Raw genomic sequence first — 27,599 nt, 5'->3', positions numbered from 1 at the left:
GAGTCATCGGATTAAACTGCTCGGGATGTGTGTGTGTGTTTAGCGGTGTTGTGTGGTGGTGCAGTTTAAGAAGTATTGCGTCTGCTGGAGACTGTCAGTGTATTTAAGAGGAAGAATGCCGGTGCGAGAAATGCCAAAGTAGGAGAGAAATATTCACAAACAGAATTATTACAGAGAGAATCATTCCGTTGCGTGATGGGGAATGGGCTCTGCACCAAGAAAGCAGGTTCTCCCAGGTAAAACTACCATTTTATCGGCTTTATGTTTCAAAAACGAGACGTAGTTTAAAATATCCATTTAGACATTAATTTGAATTAACTTAATTTTTAACTAGCCTACTCTATGCAATATTGTTTGTCCTGCTGTGTCAGATTAATTAGGTTAATCTATAATGTTTTTCTTCTGACGTAAATTTCCCAGTAATCCAATTTAGTGTGCACTTAAGTGTGATTAGAGAAATAAACAAACTCACTAAAATATGACATTATGATATTGTAATGGTAAATATAGCATAGGCTACTGTAAAATATTTTGCAATATGGTGAATCCATGTTCGATCAATAGGCTAGCCTACTGATTGTAATAGCTAAGCAATTCATTTCAAACTTTCAATATAGTGATGAGGCTTATATTAATTAATGGGTGGTTGCACGTCACTGTTAATAATTTGTAAAATGCTGATAAAGAAAGATAAAAACTGTACTTTTTTCTTTCTCACAGTAGAGGAGTCTCTCAGCAGTGAACCATCACCATTATCATCTTCACCACCACCTTCATCATTTAATAATTCAGCTGTACCTATGATCATCATCACAACTCCATCTCGAGAAAACCTTTTGGAAAGGCCAGTGAGTCTGAAAATAGAGGAAGCTAATAAAGAGCCCCGGCCCATGGGAAGTCCTATGGTCGTTGGTCGAGGTCGTTTTGTCAAAGACACAGTCTGATTTAATGAGGTATGAAATGAAAATGTTAGTTGTTCTTGTCATGGTGGTAAATGTTACCGAGCTAATGACTTGTTTCCATATAAAGTTATATTTCCTTCAGAGGGTCAGAAAGTTTTATTATACTGAGAATTATACACTGAGAGACATTCAAATCGCAGGACTGTTTTATTTTGTAACTTACTCAAAACAGTTCTGTATTCATTTCGAGGACTGGTCCAATACAAGCTTGGCCATCGATGTAAAAAGTATATGGCTACGTGACAGCGTTGTCTTGAGTGCTTTTTTAGAAAGCTGAATTGTATCTAAACCAGAATAATACAATAAAAATAATTTAGACACATAGCCTACCGTCTGCTAAGTTACCCTCCGTCCATTTTATACACCTTACTTAAATTACCATCAATCCCTTGTTATTTAAACAACAAAAAGGTAATGAGAAAGGCTTATAAAAATAACTCCCTTTCAAAAACAAATAACAGTTAAATCAATTACAAATACTCTGTCTTGAAGTCGCTCTTTTATTCAGTATCTGATTGTGCTAATGTACTGCCTGATCTCCTGTATCAGCGTCTTGTATTTATTTTCAGTTATCAGATTTACATTTGTGTTGTGCGAGAACATAAACTCAGTAAACGCTGACGGTTGTCCATGTGGACGTTCAAATGAGCGACTGTAAGCTTTCACGGAGTTACTCTTCCGCTTGTTACTTGAGCTGTACGAAGTTAGATTTGCCCTGTCTTTACGTGAATACTTACAGTAATGAAACGTTAAAGTGTTATATTAATCATTGATCCGGACGAATCTGGAGTGATTGGAGATGGAAAGCACAGCAGAAACAGATCTAGAGCCTTTAAAGCTGAAATCTTTAAAAACAAACAAGACGTTTGTAATACCCCACAGTGAACGGGTAAGACCTGCTGTCTTTTAAATATAAGCTGTATTTGTATTATAAAACAAGAGTAACATAAACATTTATTGCAGTAATTGTGCGTGATGTGTGTGTAGTTGGGGAAATGCAGGAGTGTGAAGGAGTACGAGAAGATGAATCGGATTGGAGAGGGAACATATGGAATCGTGTGTGAGTCTCACAGGCAGGACTAATAATGCTCATATCAATGAAAATATAATGCATCATCATATCTGTGATGTGGCATACAGTAATATGATAATTTCTTGATTGAGTGATTGATGTGGTTTTACAGACCGAGCACGTGATACAAGGACAAATGAAATTGTTGCGCTGAAGAAAGTGCGAATGGATAAAGAGAAAGATGGTCAGTTTGATACTTTAAAGGGGAAATAGTTATTCCAATATATATATATATATATATATATATATATATATACACACAGTACTGTGTAAAAGTCTTAGGCATGTTAACCCCCCCCCCCCCCCCCCCCCCAAAAAAAAGGTTTTAAGTCAGTTATTTATATCTTTTGCTGTAGTGTGTCAGTAGGAAATATCAGTTTACATTTCCAAACAATCTTTTTTTTATTAACATGCCTAAGACTTTTGCACAGTACTGTGTGTATATATATTTTGTCAGCATTTATTCACTCTCATGTCGTTTCAAACCTGTATGATTTTCGTTTTCCATGAAACACAAAAGAAGATTGTGAAATGTTTTCTTAGGCTGCAGCTCTATTTCATGAATGAAAGTGGACCATATTGCAGTAATCTGAAAGCAATTTTGTCCAAATAGGGAAAAGGAGAAACTGCAATGGTTCTTGCATTCTTGCAAGTCAATTTATTCACAATACACAGCTACATGATATCTATCCTTACTGTGATAGAAAATTATTAATTTGACAGATTGTTTCAAAGCAGCTTTACAGTGATAATAGGAAATTACAGTAACAGAGATTGTTTTTGCTTTACAGCAGCTCTAGAAAAAAGTCCAGCTAAAGTAAGTTTTTGATTGATTCACTTCCATTGTAAAAAATCATTAGTTATTAACTCTTAAATTAGAGGTTGAAGCATTCTTATCAGGGAGCTATGGTAGTATTTCAGTCTTTTAATCCCCCAATTTTAAATTGATATTGTGATATTTATCTTTAGGGCCCGAACACCAACACCGAACATCATCTTCTCCGAAGTGAATCTCATTTAGGGCCTATTAAACATGTTCGAAAACTCACAAAACTTTGCACACGCATCAGAACTGGCGAAAATGTACATCTGATACGAGTTTCAGAATTGGGTGGGGCAAAATGGCTCGTTTATGTTTATTATTTATATTTCTTGGATCTAGTAAGCACTCTAGCAGCTGCACCAAATGGAGCTTATTTATTGAGCTTGCAGAACAGCAACCCAATAAAGCACTGCAATAATCTTGAAGTTAAGAACACATTGATAAGTGGTTCTACAATGTGATCATCAAAAGCAAATTGCTATCAAGCACAACATATTTACATTCTTAGCTGTAGAAGATGATGTAATGATACAGCCATCAAGTGACAAATTCTATTCTAGCATTTTATGTTTACATGTGATTATGTGGTGAAAATCTTTCCCAGGGAAGCAGATACTGTGAAATACTGATCCCTGTGGCACTTAGTTGTGCTTGATCAGGATCTAAAACGGGTGCAAAACTCAGTTCCTGGATGCCACAGCCCTGCAGAGTTTAGCTTCAACCCTAATTAAACACACTTGATCCACTTATCAGTCTTTCACCCTTAAATGGCACTTTTGGAAGGGGACACCATTTATAGTGGCGTTCCAAAGAAAGTGAACAACCAAATCCCTTCCTCGATTCCGTTAGCAAAGGGAACATGTGATTGTCACTTCAAGGAAGTTATTTAATCATTTGTGGTCATGTGACCCAGGAGGGCAAATCATCACAATTCATTTTAAATCTAGATTATGGCGGGAGAGTTGGATTTAATGTATAAACAGAATAATTCAAGTTGTTTTGAACACACATTGTCGTCATGCATTTCATATTAAGTTTTAAAAAGTTTCATAGGTACAGTAAGAAATGTGTTTAAGCTTTATGTAAATACTTAAAGGGGTCATCGGATGCCCATTTTCCACAAGTTGGTATTATTCTTTAGGGTTTTCATGTAAAGTTTGTAACATACTTTGGTTGAAATTCCTCAGATGTTGTGTAAAACAACACCCTTTTTACCTCCCCAAAAACAGCTCTGTTCACAGCTACTTGTTTCGGTGCATGTCTCTTTAAATGATAATGAGCAACTGCTCACCCCACCCCTCTCTTCCATGGGGGGTGTCGACACAAGACACATAAAGTGCTGCCTTGGCGGATAGTATACAAATGGCTGAAGGCGTAAATATGCTAATACGGGACAGTCCGTCAGCGGTCGTGGGCGGAGCATGAGCAATATGACATTATATTGCTCAGAAAATCTAAATGCCTTGATTGAGTGTTTATGCTTTTTGAGGAGTGAATGTATTTTTTTCATTGTATGGTGGTTGTGTCCTCACACTACAAATACACATTTATGCAAATATAAAAGTGAATTTTGCATCCGATGACCCCTTTAAAGGTGCATTGCGCGAGAGTCTGAGTTTTCGCAGAACTACGCCCCCTCTGGCGGCAAGCGAAACTGCAACCAGAGGTGTGCACGCTCACGGACCACACGCACACGCACGCTTGCACGAGCTCGAGCTGGTCATAACCCAAGGAGCATCAGCCGCACAAATCTTTTGTTTACAATCATAATGTCTTCAGAGGTAATAAAGTTTTAAATCTGCAAGTAATTTAAAATATGTGAAAGGAAAGGCAATTGAGTAAATAACACACTTATGTGTGAGGGAAAAAATGGGGGTAGTAGAAAACTTCGTTTTTTATTCCCATCTATCTCCATGTTGAACTGTGTTATGTGTTTACTGTATCCACTTATGACTATTATTATGGAAACACGTTCATGAACAATATAAGTTATAACTTTGTAAAAGCTCAAAATTGTAATCATGATACCATACCATACACAGTCGGTCAACAAAGTACACCCAAATGTCTCAAGGTAATAAACAATCAAGTGGCACTATGACGTTACCATAAAAGCCAAACAGGCTAATCCGCCGAAGATTTGCGGGGGTTTAGCCTGTTTTATTGATCAGCTAAGTAGCATATTCCAATAGCAATACATCGTAATTAAGCAGTAATTTGCTCAAAATTTGTGTCTAAGTATCTAACTTATATATCAGCATTTTATATCACAATCATTCTGAACCTGATCACTGACAATGGTAAGTTAGTAAAACCTATTCCGATTGTACATTTATCTAGCTTACGCTAAAGCATTACACATTTTATGGATCGTCATTTATTGTCATTATTGGCCGTATCAGACATTAGAGAATGGGATATATCTTACCTTTTTATCAAGAAAAAAGCCAACTGAGGATCCCGTTTGAGCCCTAGAGCAGACCGGAGATCTCTCCATTTGTTGAAAGCCTTCCCTATGTTTACTCTCGTCTTACCCCGACGCCTGTCTGACTCCAATTTGGACCTTTTGGTTGCACTAGACAAAAGTTCTCTTTTTTTTTTTATCTTACGTGGAGTTTGCGTTGGTGTTTGAAATGAACTACAAGCCAGTCTCGTATTTAGAATCCATTTTCTACGGAGAATGGCGGCGTCGGCGCATACACAAACCTGCCAGACATATGAGCGTGCCGTGAACGCGCATGACGTCACGCCCAGTCTCAGATTCCGACCCGAATCCCTCTTATTTATTTTACTGTACAGGATTATAGAGGCAATCGCAGTGATCAGAGAAGGGCTCATTCAGCCCATCAGGCAATTGTTTAAGCATGTATGGGTTAGAAAACGGGTATTTTTAACATGAAAAGTTGCGCAATGCACCTTTAACTTAAAGTTGAGAGCACATTGGGAATGCACACGCACACACACACACAATATAATTTGTATATATTAGTGTATAATAGGGCTGGACGATTAATCGCAATCAATCCGAAATCGCGCTTAAACTGATTTAGATTATGAAATCGCAAAGGCTGCGATTATTTATGCGCAGCTTGTCAGTGAAGCATGGCTCTGTGATTAGGAGTAAACGCTGCTTCATCTGAAAGCACTGCGAGTTTGACTCGCTTATAACATGCATTTTAAAAGCAACACTTTCCAAACATAAGATGCATTTACGAACCTCTTGTCCAACAAAAGACAACATTTAATAACATGTTCCCTTTCAAAAGCTACTCTCAATGCTGCGCTGAGCGCTATGGAACACTTTGTGTGTGACCGGCTGTGAATAGTGCGTGTGTTGTAATTGGCCTTGAACTTGAACCTCTGACGATGACGTCACTGGAACACACGCTCATCAGAGGCTACAGTTGTGTCTACAGCGTAAAAAGGAAAATGAGCGTCACTCAAGGTTTCTCTGTGTTCACAGCCCATGCCTGAATAAGACACACACCAGTTTTGGTTTGTGTGTTTGGGGGAAGAGCATGCTGCTCTTGCCTTGGAGCACGGAGATTGTGAGCACTGTGAACTGTTCAACCATGGCTGTGTTACTAGGCTGATCTAATGAAAGATTTAAGCACAGTCTTTCATCCAGACTGTGTTTACCTGTCTGATTGATATTTGGCTGCATTTAATGCTGAGGAATTAAATGATGAATACTTAATAATTTGATTTACTTATAAAAAGACACAAAGTGTCATCTTTCGAAGTCTGTCCATTTTAATCACAAAATTCAAACAATAAATGGCGTTTTGACTAGGGATGCACCGATACCATTTTTCAGATCCGATCCAATACCAAAAATTCTGAGTTTCGGCCGGTAACGATCCGATATCAGCCCAGTGATTTAAAAAAAGAAGGAAAAAAAAGTCGAATTTCTGTACATCTGTGTGTTGAACTGACAATTACTCTTTTGTGTGTTAAACATCATTATAAAGAAAAACAACACATGAAAAAATTATATGATCATAATCTATGAGGCAGAAACATATTATAGATAGGCTATTAACCATTCATTGCACAAAAGTATTATAATATGAAAGGCTCCAATACAGAGCAGCACAAAGCGTTTATGCTTATCCCCTGCACAGAATGATGCGCTTGAAGAAACATGGAGAACCGCTGCGAAGTGGTTCGCATTGAAAAGTTTAAAGCCAAAAGGGAAGAGATATTGATGCGTACTGTATTATATCAATGCAATAGTTTATTTAGCCTTTTCTTTTAACAGATTTAAATTTCAGTTACTGTGTCCGTGAAGAACAATTCATAGTGCTCTCTACTCCAGTGCTGTGATCTAAAAGATACCTGGGAGAAAGTTACATGAACAGCAATAAACTCCAGCAAGATAAAGTAATTTTATACCATAGACTTTTCGCTTTCGGGGGTGAAGCTTACCAATACCAGGTTCTTCCATTTAACCTAGCCTCCCCGCACATACACAAAATGCATGGATGCACGTCTGGCTCCGCTGTGACTCCAGGGCCGTCCACATTTTGAATTGTGTAGACGATTGGCTGATTCTGGTCCAGTCTCAAGAGCTTGTGCTTCAACACCGAGATCGATCCTCCCTCTTCTTGTCTCTCTGGGGTTGAGACTCAATGCCAAGAAAAGTGTTCTCTCTCTCGCCCAGAGGCCAAAGTAATTAGGGTTTAAATGGTCAGACACCATGTGGGCACAACGGTCTCCCGCTTGTGTCGAGACCATTTTTAAACCTCCTAAGCGACATCCTGCTACGTCAGGACATTACTGTTCATCAGTCCTAGCAGCCCATGGAAACTGCATCCACGGTGATCCCTGACACATGAGACTGCTTCAGTTGTGGCTCAAAGCCAGGGGATTTCATCTAAGGGCCAAATAAGGGCAAGGGCATGCACTGAGCGCTTTGTGTCCTTTCTAAAATCCATGTTTATGGACATTCACATGCTAAACGCTTCTTGCACTTTATAAAATTCATGTTTATGGTAAGGTTTACGCGCTGCGACATCGTTCCCTTTCTATGCGGCTCAGACCCCAGATCCTCACCTTGGGTCCCACTCTAGGTGCGTGTTGTCATCGCAAGATGCTTACGACAGACACTTCCCATATGGGCGGGGGAGCGGTCTTAGGTGGCTGTCCAGCCTGCGGGATCTGGTGAGGTCATCATCTCGATTGGCACATCAGTTGCCTCGAATTGATGGCTGTATTTCTGGCCCTGAAGTACTTCCAACCAGTAAAGGGGCTACCATGTCCTAGTGCGGGTGGACAACACTACGGTAGTCACCTACATAAACCCCTGGGCGATACCAAACAGGAGGGACCTTCTGTCTCAAGTTCAGGGGACCTTCATGGCAACTGAGGGACTCTGGGCTTTCAGCTGATGTCATAGAGACCACTCTCAGTGCTAGGACTCCCTCCACGAGAAGAATCTATGTCACTAAATGGGGTGTCTTTGAAAGGTGGTGTATTGCATGTCATGTGGTTAACTGGTTAACTGCCAGATTGCTTCAGTACTGGAGTTTCTGCTGGAGAAGTTATCATCCCCTATTGAGGGGTTGGTTGAGACCACATTTGAACCTCTAGAGTCAGCACCTGACAAGCTTTTGACTCTAAAACTCTTTTTCTGATGGTAATTACTTCACTGAAGAGAATTGGGGACTTGCAGGCTCTGTCGACCTCGCCATCCTGCTTAGACTTTGCCCAGGGAACGGTGAAAGCTATTCTGCATGATCACCCTGACTACTCGACCGTACATCCGATCACTCTTGAAGCTTTCTGTCTGGAGCAGGGGAAACTTCACTGACTGAGTCCAGTCCGTGCTCTTCAGACTTACGTCCGGCGCACTAGCCAGTGGCAGGAGTCAGAGCTTTTCATTTGCTAAGGGGGTCGTAATTGGTGAGCAGCTGCCACCAAGCAAACAATGTCACACTGGGTGAGAGATGCCATTGCTCTAGCCTATGAGGGCCCATTCAGAATGCTTTGGCAAGGGGCGCCCCCTTATAACAAGTACAGTATGTGATACGGCAGGCTGGTCCTCTCTGCATACATTTATAAGATTTTATAAGAAGATGTTCATGCTACTCAGGGCTCACAAGTCCTTGAGTCAACATCCCAAGCTAATGTCTGAGACCTTTCGCGTGCTTGTGAGTAGTGTTGGTTTGGGCGGCCTGTTTTAATTTTTGTTTTAGTCTAGTCTTTGTGTCAAGCTGTCATTTTAGTTTTTATTAGTTTTAGTCACGTTCATACTCTTTTTAGTCTAGTCAAGTTTCAGTCAACTAAAAGTCTGAGCATTTTAGTCTTATTTTAGTCAGAATTATCCATGACTATTCGTCTTGGTTTAGTTGACGAAAACTGATGACAATTTTAGTCTAGTTTTAGTCGACGAAAGCTGATGACATTTATTATAGTTTGTCAATGAAAATTGTATTTTAGTCTTTTTTTTTAGTAATGTAAGTCTATTTAACCCAGTCAATATAGTATAAGTACCTAGTAGTATAGACAAAACCTACATTTTCTTTTAGCCAAACCCATTTCAAACAAATATCTTTATCTTATTATATTATTGTTATCTTATAGACTCAAGAATACATCCATTCCAGACATGGAAGACGCTCTGATTTGAATTTACAACATATTTATTTGACCAACCAAACACGTTAGAAGTACACACACTTGTCTCTTAAGGTTCGTGGTGTTTTTTCCTGTGATTTTGTGGCCGCATTTCTCCCCATCTTTTTCCACAACACATTCCGTTTTCTTTTCCACTTCTGTGTAATGAAAGTTTTTCCAAATGTCGTTTCTTCTTTTTCTCCCAAAGACGAACCCCGGCTGGCAGGCCAGTGGTCCCTTTCTCTGTGTCAGACTTAACCTTGTTTGTTGTCGTTTTAGGCTCGTTTTTATTATTACACATTTAATTATAGTCATCGTCACATGAGCAGCATTATGTTGCATCTCGTCACGTGATAAAGGTTTGTTGACGACGATATTTAGTAAGCAACACTACTTGTGAGCACACACTACACAATCGTGAGGGGTCCAGAAAAAAACAAACTCTGATTACTTGACTGTAACCCTGTTTCCTGAAAAAGCAGGATTGAGATGCTGCGCTTCATTGCTGCACTGAGGATGTGCCTGTACGTCTAACAAAGTGATACCTGTAGAGGTCACCTATTGCACATCTATTTGTAGCCTCTGACGAGCGTGTGTTCCAGTGACGTCATTGACAGAGGTTCAAGGCCAATTTAATTGGCGTCTTACACACATTAATCACAGCCGGTCATGCACAGCATGCGCAGCATCTCAGTGCAGGGAACAGGGTTACAGCCAAATAACCTGAGAAGTTTTTAGTCCAAACTCACTTCATAACGTCAGTTGAGTGTTTGAAAACATCCTTCTGTGAGATGATGTGGCTTCTTACTCAGAATAAGGCACACAACATATTATTTCATAGTATTCTATACAGAGATAAAGGCCATGTCGATTAGCATTGAAGTATATAAATATACTTTATTATTTTGACAATACCCGAGAAGGCTTGAAGATGGAGCAGCATTTACTACTGATCACAGAGCTGTGCTTCACTGACAAGCTGCACATAATCGTGCAACCCTACTGTATAATAATAAGATATTACTGTTGTCGCTGCCTAGCTTTGTAGTGGTAACAATCCATGTGAAGCTAATGAGGAAATGATGTGGTCTTTAGTTGCTCCCTTTGTCAAGTGCGTTCCAAACAACTTCTTTATGACACACAAGTGCCCTGCTGTCTCCAAAGTTCCCACTTTAAGGGCTCTGCCCTTCAGTGTGAGTAGGGTACATGCTCACTTCCAATTGGAATTTACCCGAAAACTACAGGCATGTTCCTCTTTCGCTTCCTCCTCTTTTTTATACTAAGTATAGTAATTAGGACAAAACTAATTATGAAAGTTTCATTTATTTTTCAGTCTGTTTGTTTTACATAATATGGTTACTGTCATAGGAATATTATTATTATGTAGTGTAATGTAGACTGAGACACTAGCCTATATCACAACTAAAAAGAGGTTTGAGTCCCCTTTTAAAGTTCAGGTACAAGTCAATGCACATACTTTTTTCTTTGTTCAATTTGCACACTGAAAATGGGTTGGAGCTCTTAATTTTGAACTCTCAAAGTGCACCAGATTGATGAATTTAACTTAAAGATGTAAAAAAAATTCTTCCGGGTGCAATGTCCCCAGACCCCCCTAGAGAGACCGATGTTCACCCAACTCAGTTTCACAAAATCCTGTGGGAAACACGGACATAACCCCAAGTGCCAAAGTATGAATTATCTAGCTGTATTTATTTACCACTAGCGCATGCTGATTCCGTTTTATTTTTCTGTCATCACGGTACAATCTACATACATGTCGCACCCAAGTTTATTAGATCCATATCGTACTGTGTAATTTGTAATGATCTTAAAGGATTACTGAAATCTGTCTGTAGTTTATAGCAGGCATCAGATAAGAGAGACATACAAAATGTGCAGAGTGGTGGGTCCCCAGGACCAGCATTGAAAACCACTGATCTAAACCATGCTAATGCCTGTCCACAAATGCCAACATAATTCTCAAGCTTATACAGCAAAAGTTGTGGTCTATAGTTTCAAAGGCGTTGCTAAGATTTTACAGTATTTTGATATGAGATATAAGAGATGAGCCAATAAGTGCACAGTCTCTACTAAGCATGAATCTGGACAAAATTTCCTTACTGATGCTGTTTCGAAGCAAAAAAAATAAACAGTTTTTGAGTTTTAATTGTAAAAAAAAAAAGGTTTTAGATGGCCTATAATTAACTAATTCTCCAGGATCAAGCTGTGGTTTCTTGGTAAGGGGTTTTATTACTGCCAGCTTGAAAGTTTTTGGTGTGTGTCATAAAAGATAATGAGGAGGTAATATTAGAGGAGGGTTTAATGTGAAAGTGAGAACGGAAGTTTGAGAGTCAGGACTAAAGGCAAGATTTGTAAATTTGTGTCCACACACAATGCTAATGCTAACTTAAGAAAATCTGGAGTATAGCACACACGCCATATGGATTTCTTTTATGGTGCTTTTTGTCCTTGTTGGTGTCTGATAGCCCCATTGTCCATTTATTATATGAAAAAGAGCAGCTTGGGCATTTTGCTAAATTTCACCTTTTGTGTTTCATGGAAAAAGTACAGGTTTGAAATTAGTATATAAGGTTGAGTAAATAATACATATTAAAGGGTTAGTTCACCCAAAAATTTAAATTCTGTCATTAATTACTCACCCTCATGTCGTTTCAAACCCGTAAGACTTTCGTTCATCTTCGGAACACAAATGAAGATATTTTTGATGAAATCTGAGAGCTTTCTGTCCCTCCATTGACAGCTACACAACAACCACTTTACACTTCAAAAAGTTCATAAAGAGATTGTAAAACTAATCCATATTAATTGAGCGGTTTAGTCCAAATTTTCTGAAGATATGAAACAGCAAACATTAACAGAAGCTCAACTGAACCTGCTTGACGTGCAAGAACAAACTTCTGAGTGTGCTGAGTATCATGAGAATGAACCTGTTTGGTTGTTGCACGTCAAGTGAACATGCTTAAGCTTCCGTTTAACATAACAGATGAATGTTTATAAGTAAATAAAAGCCTAAATTCAATCTGTTCATCATATAAAGCGATCAAATCTCTTCAGTTCAAAACGTTCAAAACGATCAAACCTCTTCAAATCTATTCTGACCTCAATTCAGACGGATTCATTTTACGATCTCTTTATGAACTTTTTGAAGTGTAAAGTGGTTGTTGTGTAGCTGTCTATGGAGGGACAGAAAGCTCTCAGATTTTATCAAAAAGATCTTAATTTGAGTTCTGAAGATGAACGGAAGTCTTGCAGGTTTGGAACGACATAAGGGTGAGTAATGAACTATCCCTTCAAGTGTAACATGAACCAATTATTTTACACTTTTATAATAATAAAAAATAAAACCTTGTTTATTTTGTTTATGTATGTTTAGGGATTCCCATCAGCAGTTTGAGGGAAATTAACTTGCTGATCAGACTGAGACACCCAAACATTGTCGAGCTGAAAGAGGTGGTGGTGGGAAGCCATTTAGAGAGGTGACTAAAGAAAATATAAACTCTTCATTCACAGATATAAACAGAGTTGTATGAAATGTATTTGTAATTAAGTTAACATTTGTTATACCTTGTCTTATTTCATAACGCCTTATTTTTTTTAACATCAGCCTCTTTCTGGTGATGAGTTACTGTGAGCAAGATCTCGCCAGTCTGCTAGAGAACATGCAGTCACCTTTCTCTGAAGCTCAGGTGCGTTTGGTGAATTACCTCATCTTCATACACTGAAATGTTCTGCCATAAGTCTGAAATCAGAATAGGTTTTAAAGACATGGTAAGAAATTTGACTTGGCTGTTGCAAATACTGGACAAATACTGGACTGAGACAAAAGAAGACATAAGGTAGAGGTTAAACACATACAGGTATTAAGAAAGAAGCAACAGTCTGTGGCATGTGTATGGTTTTATCAATATGAATGTGCAATACAGATGAGGATTATCAAATTAGTCAAATGCATACTATGGTTTCAACTTGTGCCCAACCAGAATTTCTGCCATTTAGAATTTTTAAATAGACGTGCTTTTTTGAGCATATTGAGGCCATCATGATCAAAAGTTATTAAAAGCTTTTCATTTTACCAACCGTTTTTATATACACTTCAATGAATTTGTCAGAGAACAAACATGAAGTGAGGCTGAATGCAAAGCAGGCTGTAATGCTTTACCCTGTTAAAACAAAGTTTGATATGTCATCGCCACCACACCCTGAAGATATCCGAGCGGTTATGGCACTACAGGTCATTAAATCTGAAAATGAACTTGGCCATATTGTGAGTACTCTTAAGTTCTTTATTGGGCTATATTGCTCTTCAGCCCTACCAACTCTTTGGTATGTGTCATCAGCACCATGCTCTGAAAGTACCTAAGAAATTTGGAGGAAGTATAACTTTTTATAAATATGGCCTATTGTCCTGAGTGCTCACTTTAAATTCATTGGGTCATGCAGGTTAAAGCGATTCAAGAATTTCAATGAAAACCTAGGGCTTCATTTAAAATCATCCTTTATTTGGATGTTTGACAGTTTTCAAAATGTTGCTACTAACGATTTATAAAACATCTGTACGCACAAAAAAGTCCTTAATTACATCCCTCTTAATAAATTGCAGTTCATTTAAAGCTACACTGTGTAGGATTTTCTTCCATCTAGCGGTGAAATTGTTTATGACTACCAACTGAATATTACTTTCTAGTCTCTCCCATTCCGAGGGCGTTTTAACTCCTACGGTGGCCGTATTATTTCAAATCTGCCGGCAGTCGTGAGTAATCTCCCCCTCGCATTCGTCACGGTGCCACTGAGTGTAAAAACGCGAAAGGCGAAGCTTGAATTTCCAGGTATGTACCTTTTTGGCTAATGTATTTTCAAGATGGAGGCGCAAAACATGGCTGCCGCCATTCGAGCGACTCGCTCGTATGTAGACGTGCCGGTATTCGGTAATACGATAAATCGCGGTAATGAATATGCACGATATTGTTATCACGGGCACTTAAAAATACCGTGAAAAATAATAGATCAGAATTTATATTTATAGAACGCGCATTAGCTTATTTTCCATCAACCGCTTAAACAAACACTGCGTATATGCTGCGCGAAACACGTGCGCACTCTAGTCTAATGTAAACAATCCTCACATGGAGAAGAAGCATGGCGGAAGAGGAACACTGCCGACGATTTATCCCCCTTCTAAAAGCAGGGCTGTCAACTCTACGCATTCACCGTGAGACTCACGCAATTTACACTTTTCACACGCTCTCGCGCCACACATCCATTTTCGCAGGTTACTTATGATATGAAAAAAATTCTCAGCTCTCAGGTTCTGTCCATTTTATTACGAAATTCAGACAATAAATACCGTTTTGGCACTTGTAAATGTGACGTGACAGATCGCTGTAGCGCCTCGGTTCAAGTAAACCGATCATCTGTTACTTTTTATTTAAAGATACAGTACAATTTACCGAAAGGTATTTATGCCTCATACATAATATCGATCAATCAGTGTTTTTCAGCCACGGAAAGAGGTCAATGAAACTGCAGGTGAACAATTATGTCACAGAACGTTACATTTACCTCAGGAAAGCCATTTAATGACCAATACGTTAGTTGACAAGAAAAAAATGTTATAGAGAGGAGTATTTTGCTAAATATGTGCACTATATTATATTTGTATTATATTTTTACTTGTGTCATAATTGTTATTATAATGAAAACCAAATTATATTTAATTTAATTTGTTAATTTTTAACCTTTAATAATTCCAGCTGACAGGGCTCTCTGTATGTTTACAGCATTATGTGAGAGAGAGTTTTTCTTGAGAAAAATTAACATGTAGGCTATCTACTGTAGCCTACCTAATATTTATCCAAAGAGTCAATATTGAATCAAGATTGAAATCAAATCCCAAGAATTGAATTGAAATCGTGAAAATTTTGTAAAATTCTGTTTAGTTACCAAATGTTTTGACAATCACAATTACACCTATTGTGATGCAAGTTGTTTGTTTTTCTACAAACCCCCCCCCCCCCCCCCCCCCCCCCCCCCCCCCCCCCCCCCCATCCATCCGTTTCTCTTGAGCAATTAAAATATCGTTATAATACCGTATACCGTGATAAAAGCTCGATCAATTAATCGCAACATGAAAATTTGATACCGGCACATGCCTACTCGTATGTATTATAAATGCTTACGAGAATACTTGATTAGTTGGTAGAAGTAATTACACATTAATGAGCACATATCATTTTGAAAGAACAAAGTATTTTTTGCTAAGAATCAACTTAAAAAAATTACACAGTGTAGCTTTAATTCAAGTGAACAAGTGCTTCGACTCCATCTATTGAATGGGCAGAATTTCGCTTAATGGTTCATAAGGAGTATGGCACTCATCATCATGGGTGTATACGCTAGGCATGGCCCAGTTTCTGGCCAACGTGTGTATGTGTAAATTCACACACAAGAACATTGTCAATGTCAATGTCAATGTCAAATTTATTTATATAGCACCATTTATCCCAACCGAGGTTGTCCAATGTGCTGCACATCTTATAATAGACAATTGCACAGAACAAATAAGCAATAAAAACATCATAATAAAACGAACATTTCAATACCACTTCCTCACTAAGTATATGCTAATTCAAAAAGATGCGTTTTTAGCATCGTTTTAAAAACAGATAAGGATGATACAGAGCGAATACACAGAGGTAAAGCATTCCATAATCTAGGGGCAGCTACTGAAAAAGCCCGGTCGCCTCTGCACCTCAGCTTTGACTTTGGGATACATAGCAGTTTCTGGTTAGATGACCGGAGAGAAAGAACCGGACGATACTCAGTAAGTAATTCCGAAAGATACGGAGGGGCCAAACCATTTAAGGATTTAAACACCAAAAGAATCATTTTAAAATTTACTCGATAATGCACGGGCAACCAGTGCAAAGAACGTAAAACTGGTGTAATGTGCTCCCGTTTTTTAGTCCTGGTTAAGAGTCTAGCAGCTGCATTTTGAACTATTTGTAACCGGGATAAAGCTGACTGGCTAATCCCAAAATATAGTGAGTTACAGTAATCCAGTCTCGTCGTAATGAAAGCATGGATCAATTGTTCAAAATTTTTACTCGTCAAAATGGGTTTAACTTTAGCTAGTAGTCTAAGCTGAAAGAAACATGATCTGACCACAGTATTGATGTGTTTATCAAATTTCAGCTTATCATCAAAAATAACCCCTAAATTTTTAACCCAAGGTTTTACAGAGGAAGATAACTCACCAAAATTTATTTTTGGTGTACTAACGGAGTCTGAAGGACCGAATACTATTATCTCAGTTTTGCTCTCATTAAAATTAAGAAAATTTAGAGACAGCCAGGCTTTCACATCAGCCAAACAAGTCATAAGTGCTTCTAAGCCATTGGAACTCTTTTTTAAGGGCAGATATATTTGAGTGTCATCTGCATAGCAGTGAAAAGACAGACCATGCTTCCTAAAAATAGAACCCAATGGTAGCATATACAACGAAAAAAGAATCGGAGCTAAGATGGAACCCTGAGGTACACCACATGCTAAAGGAGCTGACTCTGATGAGTGTTCACCCATATTAACATTAAAACATCTATTTAAAAGATATGATTTGAACCATTCAAGAGCGCTTCCTGTTATGCCTGCGCAGTGCTCCAGGCGAGTAAGAAGGACTGCATGGTCAACAGTGTCAAACGCAGCACTCAAATCTAGGAGCACAAGCACAGAATGGTTTCCAGAGTCGCCAGTAAGTAGAATATCATTTAAAACCTTCAGGAGTGCAGTCTCTGTAGAGTGGAATTTTCGAAAACCTGATTGAAAGACCTCAAATATCTTATTTTCATCTAAAAAACTCTGCAATTGTAAAAGCACTATTTTCTCGAGGATCTTTGTAATAAACGACAAATTTGAAATTGGTCTGTAGTTTTCTAAAACAGTAGGATCTAAGTTATGTCTCTTGAGCAAAGGATATACTGTAGCATGTTTTAACACATCAGGTACAGAACTAGTTTCAAAGCATCGGTTAATCAAAGTCACAAGAAATGGACCCACTGCATCAAGAACTTGCTTCAGGAAATAAGGAGGCAAGATGTCAACAATAGAGCCTGACGGCTTAAGCCGGCAAACTATTTCTTGAAGATATTCAAAAGAAATAGGTTTGAATTGACTAAACTCTGCACAGCAAACAGAGTAGATGGACGGATCAGAATCAGGGTGAGATATCCCCCGCCTGATAGAATTAATCTTGTCAACAAAGAATCTCAGAAAATCCTCACACATTGTTTTTGACACAGCAGGGTACTTTGAAACCGTTGGGTTGACAACAGTGTTAAAAACAGTAAAAAGAGTTTTTGGCCTATGGAAATTATTATTGATAATGTCTGCAAAATACCTTGATTTCGATTCTTTCATTGCCTTCTGATAATTAAATAATGAATTTCTAAATAATTTCAGCGAGATCTGAAGCCGGTCCTTTTTCCACTTTCGCTCCGCCCGTCTACAGATCTGCCTCGAGGCACGGACGTTATCGTCAATCCAGGGTTCAGATCTAGGTTTGAGCTTTAAAGTCTTTACAGGAGCAATTGAATCCAAGATAATCAAAGAAGTCGAGTTAAAATTAAGTAGGAGCTCATCTGGACTCAGATCACACTGACTTATGTCAGCTGTTTGAACAGCATCACAAAAAGCTAATGAAAAGGATATGCTAGTAGATGGAGTAATTATTCTAGATTTACGAACACATTTAGTAGCTTTAGTACAAGTTGGTACCCAGGGAACAGAAAACATAACAGTTTTATGGTCAGAAAACCCGTTTTCAGTTACTTCAAACTCATAAAGTGAAATGCCATAAGAAAGCACAAGGTCAAGAGTATGTCCCGACTGATGAGTTGGGACATTCACATACTGAATGAAATCAAAGGCATTAATCAGATTAGAAAATTCTTTAGATAATGAGTCCGTTATGCAACACACATGAATGTTAAAATCACCGAGGATTAACAGTTTATCAAATTTGGGTAAAAATTCCCCCAAGAAGTCTGCAAACTCGTTTAAAAAATGTATATTGTGCTTAGGAGGACGGTATATCAAAGCAACCAGTAGAGGACCATTCAGCTCAAATGTAAACAACTGCAGTTCAAAACTCTGATAAGCATGAAACATAGTTTGGCTGCAAGAAAATCTGTCTTTAAAAATAGAGATCAGTCCTCCACCACGGCCTGTTGTACGTGGTGAATTAAAAAACAAACAGTTTTGTGGCAAAAGATCAGAAAACGGACTTAAGTCCCCATTTGTAAGCCAGCTTTCAGTAATAAATAAAAAATCAAGGTCCCGCGAGGAGAAGAAGTCATTAATAATAGCAGTCTTATTTACCACTGATCTGGCATTTAGCAACGCTATCCTTAGACCAGGTAGATTTTCAGTCAACTCCGAATTCCGAATCCGAGAAAAACGTTGAAGATTACTCACACAAACTCCAGCGCGGTAAAAACGTTTACATTCATAAACATGAAGGATTAATTTCAGTGATGTAATTATCACAAAGCAGTTAATGTTGCTCATGTGTGCATATAATAATATTAGTGCATATTGGACATGATTCTCTATTTATCTTTACATTTTAGTAAATTATGTTAGATATAATAATAAATTATGTCAGGTATATAAGCACAGAAAGTTTGTATGCATGCTCTTCTGCTGGCATAAGCATAAGAACATTTTCACATCGGTTTTAAAATCCCGTTTTGCTGCTCACTTTTGATGCAAGGATGGAAGCCATGGAATTTAGGATCAAATCTGATTGTATGCATGTTTATAAAGGAGGCCTCTACTTTGATGAACTACCCCTACAGCGTTTTTCAGATCTCCACCAAATTGTGACCATGTGACCATCTTCAGATCATGCTTGTTAAAAGTTTAAGAATTTCTGATAGGTTCAAACCGTTTGCATTTAATGCATCAATAATTCAATGTCGAGGACACCTAACAAGATGTTTATTACAATTATCATTGGAAATGCTATCTCTAGTTTAATTAATTCGTTGTAGATCTGGCAGTGTTGTTCTTTGGTCCCGGAATTGCTGCTTGCAGCTGTATTGATCTTTTGTTTGCTTTTCACAGGTGAAGTGTATAGTTCTTCAGCTGCTTAAAGGACTGGAGTATTTACATCACAACTTCATTCTTCACAGGTCAGAGCATACTAATATTAATTAGGCTAAAGCTTGTTCACGTGAATTTCATTATATCGAACTGTACTGAACCTGCATGTTATGTGTGATAACTGTATATTTATTGTATCAATGTACTTAGAGGGCTGGTATGTGAGGAGATAGTTATGGAGAGCTGAATGTTGGTATGAATGTGAAGTATTATGTGTTATACAATGTAATCTGTTGTCTGTATTCGTGTTTGTTTTAAGGACCCCCTCGAAAACGAGATGGTGCATCTCAAGGGGTTATCCTTTAAATAAATTTCAAATTTCAAATTCAGTAAGACATTTCAGATCTATTGCTTCAACTGCACAGTGAACACTGAGTGAAAAATAATTTTCTTTTCTACTTTTTAAGAGCCCCTGCTACTGAGTGTTACTGTACCTGTCAAAAGTTTCACCAAGGCTGCATTTATTTAATAAAAAATACAGTAAAGAGTAATATTGGGAAATATGATTACAATTTAAAATGATTGTTTTCTAACTGAATACATTTAAAATGTAATGTATTACTGTGATGATGATGAATAAATTACATGATGACTTCAGTCTTCAGTGTCACATGATCCTTCAGAAATCATTCTATGCTGATTTGCTGCTCAAGAAACATTTCTTATTATCAATGTTGAAAACCGTTTTTGCTGCTTAACATTTTTGTGGAAACAATAAAACCATTCAAAAATGTGTGGTAAAAATAAAAAAAGAGAATTTACATTTACTGTGTTTTACAGTATTTATACATTTATAAATACTATTATCTAAAGTGACAGTAAAGAATGTGACAGTTTTGTAATGTTTCATAAGATTTCTATTTAATAAAGGCAAATAAATACTGTTCATTGAACTTTCTATTCATCAAAGAATCCTGAAGAAAGCACAATTTCCACAATTTCCACAATGTTAAGCAGCACAGGTGTTTTCAACATTGATAATAATAATAAATGTTTATTGAGCAGCAAATCAGCATATTGGAATGATTTCTGAAGGATCATGTGACACTGAAGACTGGAGTAATAATGCTGAAAATTCAGCTTTGATCACAGGAATAAATTACATTTTAAAATGCATTCAAATAGAAAACAGTTCTTTTAAATTGTAGTAATATTACTCACTGTTTTCACTGTATTTTTGATTAAATAAATGTAGCCTTGGTGAGCAGAAGAGACTGTCAAAATCATTACAAATTGTAATGTTTCCAAACTTTTGACAGACACTGTATATACTGCTTATCCAGTATGAATAATGTGGAACTTAAATGATGAATTTCATTGTTTCTCATGTTGATGCTTATGATTTTTATTAAAGGGATTTGAAGGTGTCCAATCTACTGATGACAGACAAGGGCTGTGTTAAGATAGGTGAGTGGATATAAATAAACTTTTTTTTTTTATTGATAATATTTAGAGAATAGTGAGAATTTGAGTGGGAAATGTGATTTAATTGGCATGAATAATGTGAAAATGCTCTTGCAAGTAGGCTTGATTATCTTCATGCATAGGCGGAAATAATTTTCTATTTAATACAGATGATGCTGAGTCATCAATAAATAAATAAATAAATAAATAAAATAAAATAATGATGATATCCATTGTATTTTTCTATGAGTCCGCTATATTGGCATTTAAAACGTTACCTAGCTTGTTTGGTAGCTTGTTTAATACCGTAGCTTGTTGGATAGTAAGTCACCCACTACAACTAACATGGCGATAAGCCAATATAGTGTAGATCTACCGTTGTTTAGGGCTTTGCTCAATATAATGTTAAGTGGCAGATCAGTGGGCTTACTACAGACTACGTCCTCTCCCAGACGTAACCTAAAATACTATGTGGAGGACACAAGATAATTTAATTATAATATGACCGCGTGTTGTTGTCCACTGTACACATATCCTTACAAGTACAATTTTGGCTGTATTATTTGTGTCCCTTTCAAAAATTGCTCTTGAGAAATTTTACCCCCCCCCCCACAACTGTTAGATGTTGGGGTGAACTATGACCTAGACAATGTTCTTGGCAGGTTTTATGAGATTCACCCACATATTCTGAATCAGGAACTCAATGAGCTACTCTGTATGTGGACTTCTGTTTTCTGTCAGTAATGGATGTCTGATGGCTTTTTCCTCAGCTGACTTTGGTCTGGCGCGTGTTTATGGTATCCCTTTACAGCCCATGACTCCTCGAGTAGTCACTCTGTGGTAAGCAGATAAACTTCAGGCTGATTAGTCTCTCTATCATCCCGCTAATCCATCAAATCCCTCTTTCCATTACTGACAATGTTTTCTTCACAGGTATCGTGCACCAGAGCTCCTCCTAGGGACCAAAACTCAGACGACTGCCCTGGACATGTGGTGAGAACTGGACAAACAGTGCCAGAACAAAGTCTTGAGTAATCAGATTACCCTTTTAGATATTAGTCAAGACAGAGTGGAAAGAAGCAGAAGGAACGGAAAGTCTTTAAAGACACAAGCTTTTTGGTTGTGTGTCTCGAGCCAGTATTTCAGATAGGCAGCCGTCAATGGAAATGATACCATTGGAAACAAATAAGTCAGTAAAAATAGGTATAAGAAAATAATGTGAAAGTGTGATCAATATTTTTTATATTTATTTTTTACATCAGCTTTGATATTATTACTCTTACTGCTATTATTATTTAACAGTGCATCTCCATTATTGTCATTATACTACAATTATAAGAACGTCTAGGTCAGTGTAACCCCCGTTCCCTAAAGGAGGGAATGGAGACGTTACGTCAGAACTGAACTGAACTGACGAATTGGGATCTCGCCTGACAGCCCAATCAACCTTTGAGTGTAAACTAAACAAGCCAATGGACATTGGCGTGCGAGATTTGCATCGCACACCCCGGCTCGCGAAGCGGATATATAAGGAAGCGCGCTTGCACTCACACATTCCAGTTTTGCGCTGAGGAGCCGAGACGGTGTACCGGCTGTTCAGCTGTGGTACAGTAATTGTGGCACCCCTAGGGGTCACGGCTGGTCTTGGGCCTGATATGCCAAGACTATGGTGTCCACTATCCAGTGGGCCAACCTCTCCTTGGTGACAGCCTTTCCGTTCTGCTGGCAGAACAGACAAAGAGCTGGTCTGAGGTCCTGAAGCTCTTCGTTCGGTCCACGTACAGGAAGCGTGAACGGGACAAAGAGCAAAGCAAGGCTGGGTCTGCCTCCTCCGTGGGCAACTTGGAGGCAGGACCGGATTTACCTCATATTGTGACATAGGCAAAAGCAAATTTTGGACCCCCACACCATATGACCAAAACCGCTACTTTTGAAGGAAATGGTAATAATAATTAAACACTGTTATGTCAAATTTGATATTGTGGCTTTATACTGTATGTAATGTGATCATATACTCACATGTGTCATTATTAACACTTTCAAAATCAAGCTCAGATTAAGTTAGGAAGTTTTTCCAGTACAGTCAGGTGCATTGTCTTAAGAGACTGGTCTTTAAGCTCTACTGACTGCAGTGGTTTTGAAGGACGCTCTCTGTGAGGCTGCTGGGAGCGTTTCCCCCAGTAACTTTCGTTGCATGTACAGCGAGGTCCATTGGCTCAGTCCAGCGAGGTCCATTCAGTTTACACTCGAAAGTTATTTGACTGTCAGGCGGGTCATATCCGATGGGTCATATTGCATTAAAGAACATGAATGACCTGAGTGAGTTTTCGAAGAGAAGGTTTGTAGGCGATTTGTTTTGTTCATGATGTGAATGTCTTTCTGTGGTATGTACTGTGTAAGTGTGACCCTGTTGACGCATTGTGTTAAGATCTGTCTCAGATGATCTGATTGCAGGTGGTCAGCACTAAATAGATGATGTATGGAGATGTGTCAGAAACATGTGACCACCTGCCGCCTGCTCACCTGTCAGTCAACCGGGGTGTGAAGTAACGAATTACAAATTGATAATGAACATTGAAATTTTATGTGCAACAATAACTCACTCAGTGTTCATTAATTAAAATTACTTTACTTTTTTTATACATTAATTAAAATGATGATGAGTATACTGAAAGTAACTTTTTCGTCTTTGTAGTATTTCCCTGTTGGTTTAGATAAAGTTTATCACTGATCAGTAATGTATTTTAAAAAGTCTAAATTAAAACTGTTAAATGATAGATATTCTTCATTCTTTCTGACAAACTTCAAAGCAGAATGTGAATTTCAGTGATTACGGTGTTTATTATAAGGGTGTGGAATCCGCAGCTCAATACTCGCAACTCACTACTCATGAGTACTTTTAAATAAGCTATACTCTTTTACTCAAGTAGGTTTTTGGACAAGTACTTTTACTCTCCCCACACAACAATTTTTAGAAAGTAATGGAATGGTACTTGTACTGAAGTATATTTTTTCAGTACTCTTTCCACCCCTGCAGTCAGCCGCTGCACTAAAAGGGTTTAAAATGGCTGGTAAAAAAAAAAAAAAAAAAAAAGGACTTCACAAAACTTTAGTGTGCTACATCTGCTCTACAACATCTGAGAATTCTGATGTTTGTACTAAGATTAAAATTGATATGGGGGGAAAACACCCCTTTTCTTTTTTTCTTTTTTTATCAACACACACTGACATAGTAATGCCTATGCCTAGTAATGTATGCAATCAGAGACTCAAAATCTTAATAGAGAAAGTCACAGAAGACACATTTGAGTTGCATGTCTAAACAATGATTTGTCTTGTCTGGCCAATTGTGATCGGATCACCCAAGAGAGATCAAAATACTGTGTGTGTGTGTGTGTGTGTGTGTGTGTGTGTGAGAGAAAAGCACCCTTTCCTTCAAAACAAAATGTAACGTCATCAATTTTGTGGAGAGTGACACTTAAAAGTTATCAGCGGTCACTCTACATAATCATAATCTGTCGCTTTGAAGTCTAGGTTGTAGATCTTTCTTAGCTCTTTCTCTCCCTTTCCTGATCTTGGACTCCCACAAACCAGAGCAGAATCTTTTCAGCGCTTCATGAACAGATGTCTATGTTCTCCTCTTGCAGGGCCGTTGGCTGCATCTTTGCTGAGCTTCTTGCCCATAAGCCTCTTCTGCCTGGAGCTTCAGAGATCCAGCAGGTGGATTTGATCGTACAGCTGTTGGGAACGCCCAACGAGAGCATCTGGCCGGTACTGAGTTTAGCTTCAAAATGAGATCCATAAACGTATGAAGTGTGTTTTAGAAGTGAAAAAATACTTAAAAACCTAAAAGTCCCCCTATAGTCAATAATTGTATTCCTTAAAACTAATTTTTGATCACCAAAATTGACATATTACATTTTTTTTTTTTTCTGTGAAAAAAATTCTTCATACCTTAATTTTGTCTTTGGCTATTGCTTCATTTAGTATATGCGGATTCATGAATATGCAAATGAGCCCCGCCTCCACTCAATCACACAAGCTCAGAGATCCACTCGGTCAAATTTAATATTGCAAACGTTGTACAATGGCAAGTGCAAATACTGGTTTAATTTAACCATATACTGTTTGTTTGAACCAGAAACTGATACAGAAGAAGAAGTGGAATTATTCAGCCTCGTCTACTAGTCAATGTATTAGAATGGTAACGCGTTTTATGAGACTCCACTGCTTCAGAGAATAGTAATGATATGCTAAAGCCCGCCGGCATGTTGACCTGATTGGTTACAATGTAGTTTGTGACGTCAGAAACACCAGCGATTTCAAACCGTGTTTTTGACTGTCTTTGGTTCACTGCAGTTTTAAAGAGAAAATACTCAGCAATGGTGTTGACTTATGAATTTACACATGGTTTGTCTTAAAGCATATTGCACATTAAAAACACCACAGACATTAAAAACTTGATTTTCACCACAGGGGGACTTTAAATGTGGAGTTTCTTGTGAATTTTAGGGATTCTCGCGTCTACCTCTGGTTGGGCAGTACAGTCTGAGGAAGCAGCCCTACAACAACTTGAAGAACAAGTTCACCTGGTTATCAGAAGCTGGTCTGAGACTGCTCAACCTTCTGTTCATGTACAACCCACAGCGCAGGTACAATAAACACACATTTCACATATATATATATATATATATATATATATATATATATAGAGAGAGAGAGAGAGAGAGAGAGAGAGAGAGAGAGAGAGAGAGAGAGAGAGAGAGAGAGAGAGAGAGAGAGAGAGAGAGAGAGAGAGAGAGAGAGAGAGAGAGAGAGAGAGAGAGAGAGAGAGAGAGAGAGAAATATTGAGAAAACAAAAAAAAATTCTTTTTTTTTTTTCTCTATTTAGATATGTATTTTAAATGTTACATTAGCTTGAATCTAAGTGACAAACAGTAGATGTTTATGGTCCTAAAATGATGTTTATGTGTAAAAAAAAAAAAAAAAAATGTCATGCTACTTAATATTGCACTGTTTCTTATAGAGCCACAGCTAAAGATTGTTTGGAAAGTTCCTACTTCAAGGAAAAGCCCTTGCGTAAGTACAGGCTTATTTAGTTTTACACATTTCTCTGTAACACTTTAAGATGAATAAATACTGTAACAAATGTATTGCTCATTGGTAATGTTCATAAAAATTCAGCTGTTCATGTTAGTTCACAGTGAATTAACTAATGTTAACAAATACAACCTTTGATTGCCATCATGTTAATTGAAACATTTATTAATAAATTAACTAATATAAAAAAATGCTTATGATAGTGTGTTCCACATGTCTCTGTATTGAGATTTTGCTGATGTTTCTCCATGTTTCTCTGCAGCATGTGAACCAGAGCTGATGCCCACGTTTCCTCACCATAGAAACAAGCGGGGTGGTTCTGTGAATGAAAGCCAGTCCAAAAGAAGCAAAGTATGATCTTCTGCGGCCTGACGCGCAACGGCAGTCACAGATATCGCAAAGGAATTTCACTTTCCAAATGGAAATTTGTGTTCTTATACTGTAAAATGTTTTGCAATTACATGTTGAAGTTCAGACTTACAGACACAAGATACATTGTAAATAATACAAATATCCTTGTTAAGCTAGTTATACTTAAATTATGCTGCTGCATTTTTTTGTACAAATATTAAAAAAACTGTTCTAAATACGAACTAGTGTCACTTTTATGTGATTTATTTATATAAAAACGTAACCTTTGCTAGGTTGATTGTGGGCTTAACCTGTTTTTTGTTGATGTATGGTAAATGTAGTTTTGATAAACCAATGGCCTAGAATGAGCTTAAAAAAGTATGATTTGGAAAGTATGGTTAAGTGTACGAGACACGACGGGCCTTACGATGAGATTAGTCTGTCCCGGCTGCTTTATTCTCAGAATGAATTGGATATATGCAATGCAATGTATTTCTCTGATAAAGCTTGGCAGAAAGTAATGAATTTCACATGAATACTTTCTAGTAAAACAAATATATATACATCTACACTTGAAATAACATTTCAGCACAATATCAGTATCAGTAAGAATGCTGATTTTGTGGAGTATCCTAATGTTTTGCCACATAAAATGAATACCTGGATAGGTACACCACATTTAAAGGGACATTTAATCCCAAACTAAAAATTCGATCATGTACTCAACCTCATGTCATTCCAAACCCATAATATTTTCGTTAATCTTAGGTTTCATTAAAAAATATCTTGTTTTGCATTTCTGAGAAGATTCTGTCATTCCATTTCATGTCCAGGGAACCAAAACTTGAAGGATCCTGAAAGCTTATGGAGCGTAATTTTAAAACGTATACATATGAACATACAATCATATGTTGACGTTATGATCAACAGATATAATTTAATTTAAGCATTTATTAATGAAGTGTGCGTGCCTCATACACTAGAACAAACAAATTGGTGTTCATTGCACACACAAGCTTCTTGTTTAATGTGCTCTATGTATGCGTGTGTATGTAAATAAGAATAAAAAGAGTAATGTTCTCACACTGAG

General features: G+C 37.7%; 1 protein-coding gene across 2 annotated transcripts; it reads left to right on the top strand.

Moving 5' to 3' along the window:
• On the top strand, window positions 1-27,597 carry cdk10 (cyclin dependent kinase 10). 2 transcript variants are annotated; one of them, XM_084397297.1, is made up of 14 exons: window positions 1-236; window positions 721-953; window positions 1,950-2,022; window positions 2,147-2,218; window positions 12,870-12,972; window positions 13,101-13,182; window positions 19,616-19,683; window positions 21,009-21,061; window positions 21,829-21,898; window positions 21,992-22,051; window positions 24,706-24,829; window positions 25,571-25,710; window positions 26,085-26,137; window positions 26,421-27,597. In XM_084397297.1, exons 3-14 carry the CDS (start codon window positions 1,986-1,988, stop codon window positions 26,513-26,515), a joined length of 957 nt encoding a protein of 318 aa, XP_084253423.1. In that variant the 5' UTR covers window positions 1-236; window positions 721-953; window positions 1,950-1,985; the 3' UTR covers window positions 26,516-27,597. The 2 variants fall into 2 exon arrangements, with proteins under 2 accessions (XP_084253423.1, XP_084253422.1); XM_084397296.1 differs by having other exon boundaries at window positions 721-1,851.
• The last annotated feature ends 2 nt before the right edge of the window (window positions 27,598-27,599 follow it).

This window comes from Rutilus rutilus (assembly GCF_951802725.1).
Source record: "Rutilus rutilus genome assembly, chromosome: 23".
NCBI classification, from domain to species: Eukaryota; Metazoa; Chordata; class Actinopteri; order Cypriniformes; family Leuciscidae; genus Rutilus; species Rutilus rutilus.
The sequence above is the reverse complement of the archived record's forward strand: the minus strand, read 5'-3'. Positions and strand labels throughout refer to the sequence as shown.

What these genes read in the sequence shown, in the direction of transcription:
- cdk10 (XM_084397296.1), top strand. Translation starts at nt 1,762, where the DNA reads ATGGAAAGCACAGCAGAAACAGATCTAGAGCCTTTAAAGCTGAAATCT. An exon ending in GGGAACATATGGAATCGTGT is followed by an intron (nt 2,023 to 2,146) that starts GTGAGTCTCACA and finishes GTGGTTTTACAG; the next exon opens with ACCGAGCACGTGATACAAGG. An exon ending in CACCTTTCTCTGAAGCTCAG is followed by an intron (nt 13,183 to 19,615) that starts GTGCGTTTGGTG and finishes TGCTTTTCACAG; the next exon opens with GTGAAGTGTATAGTTCTTCA.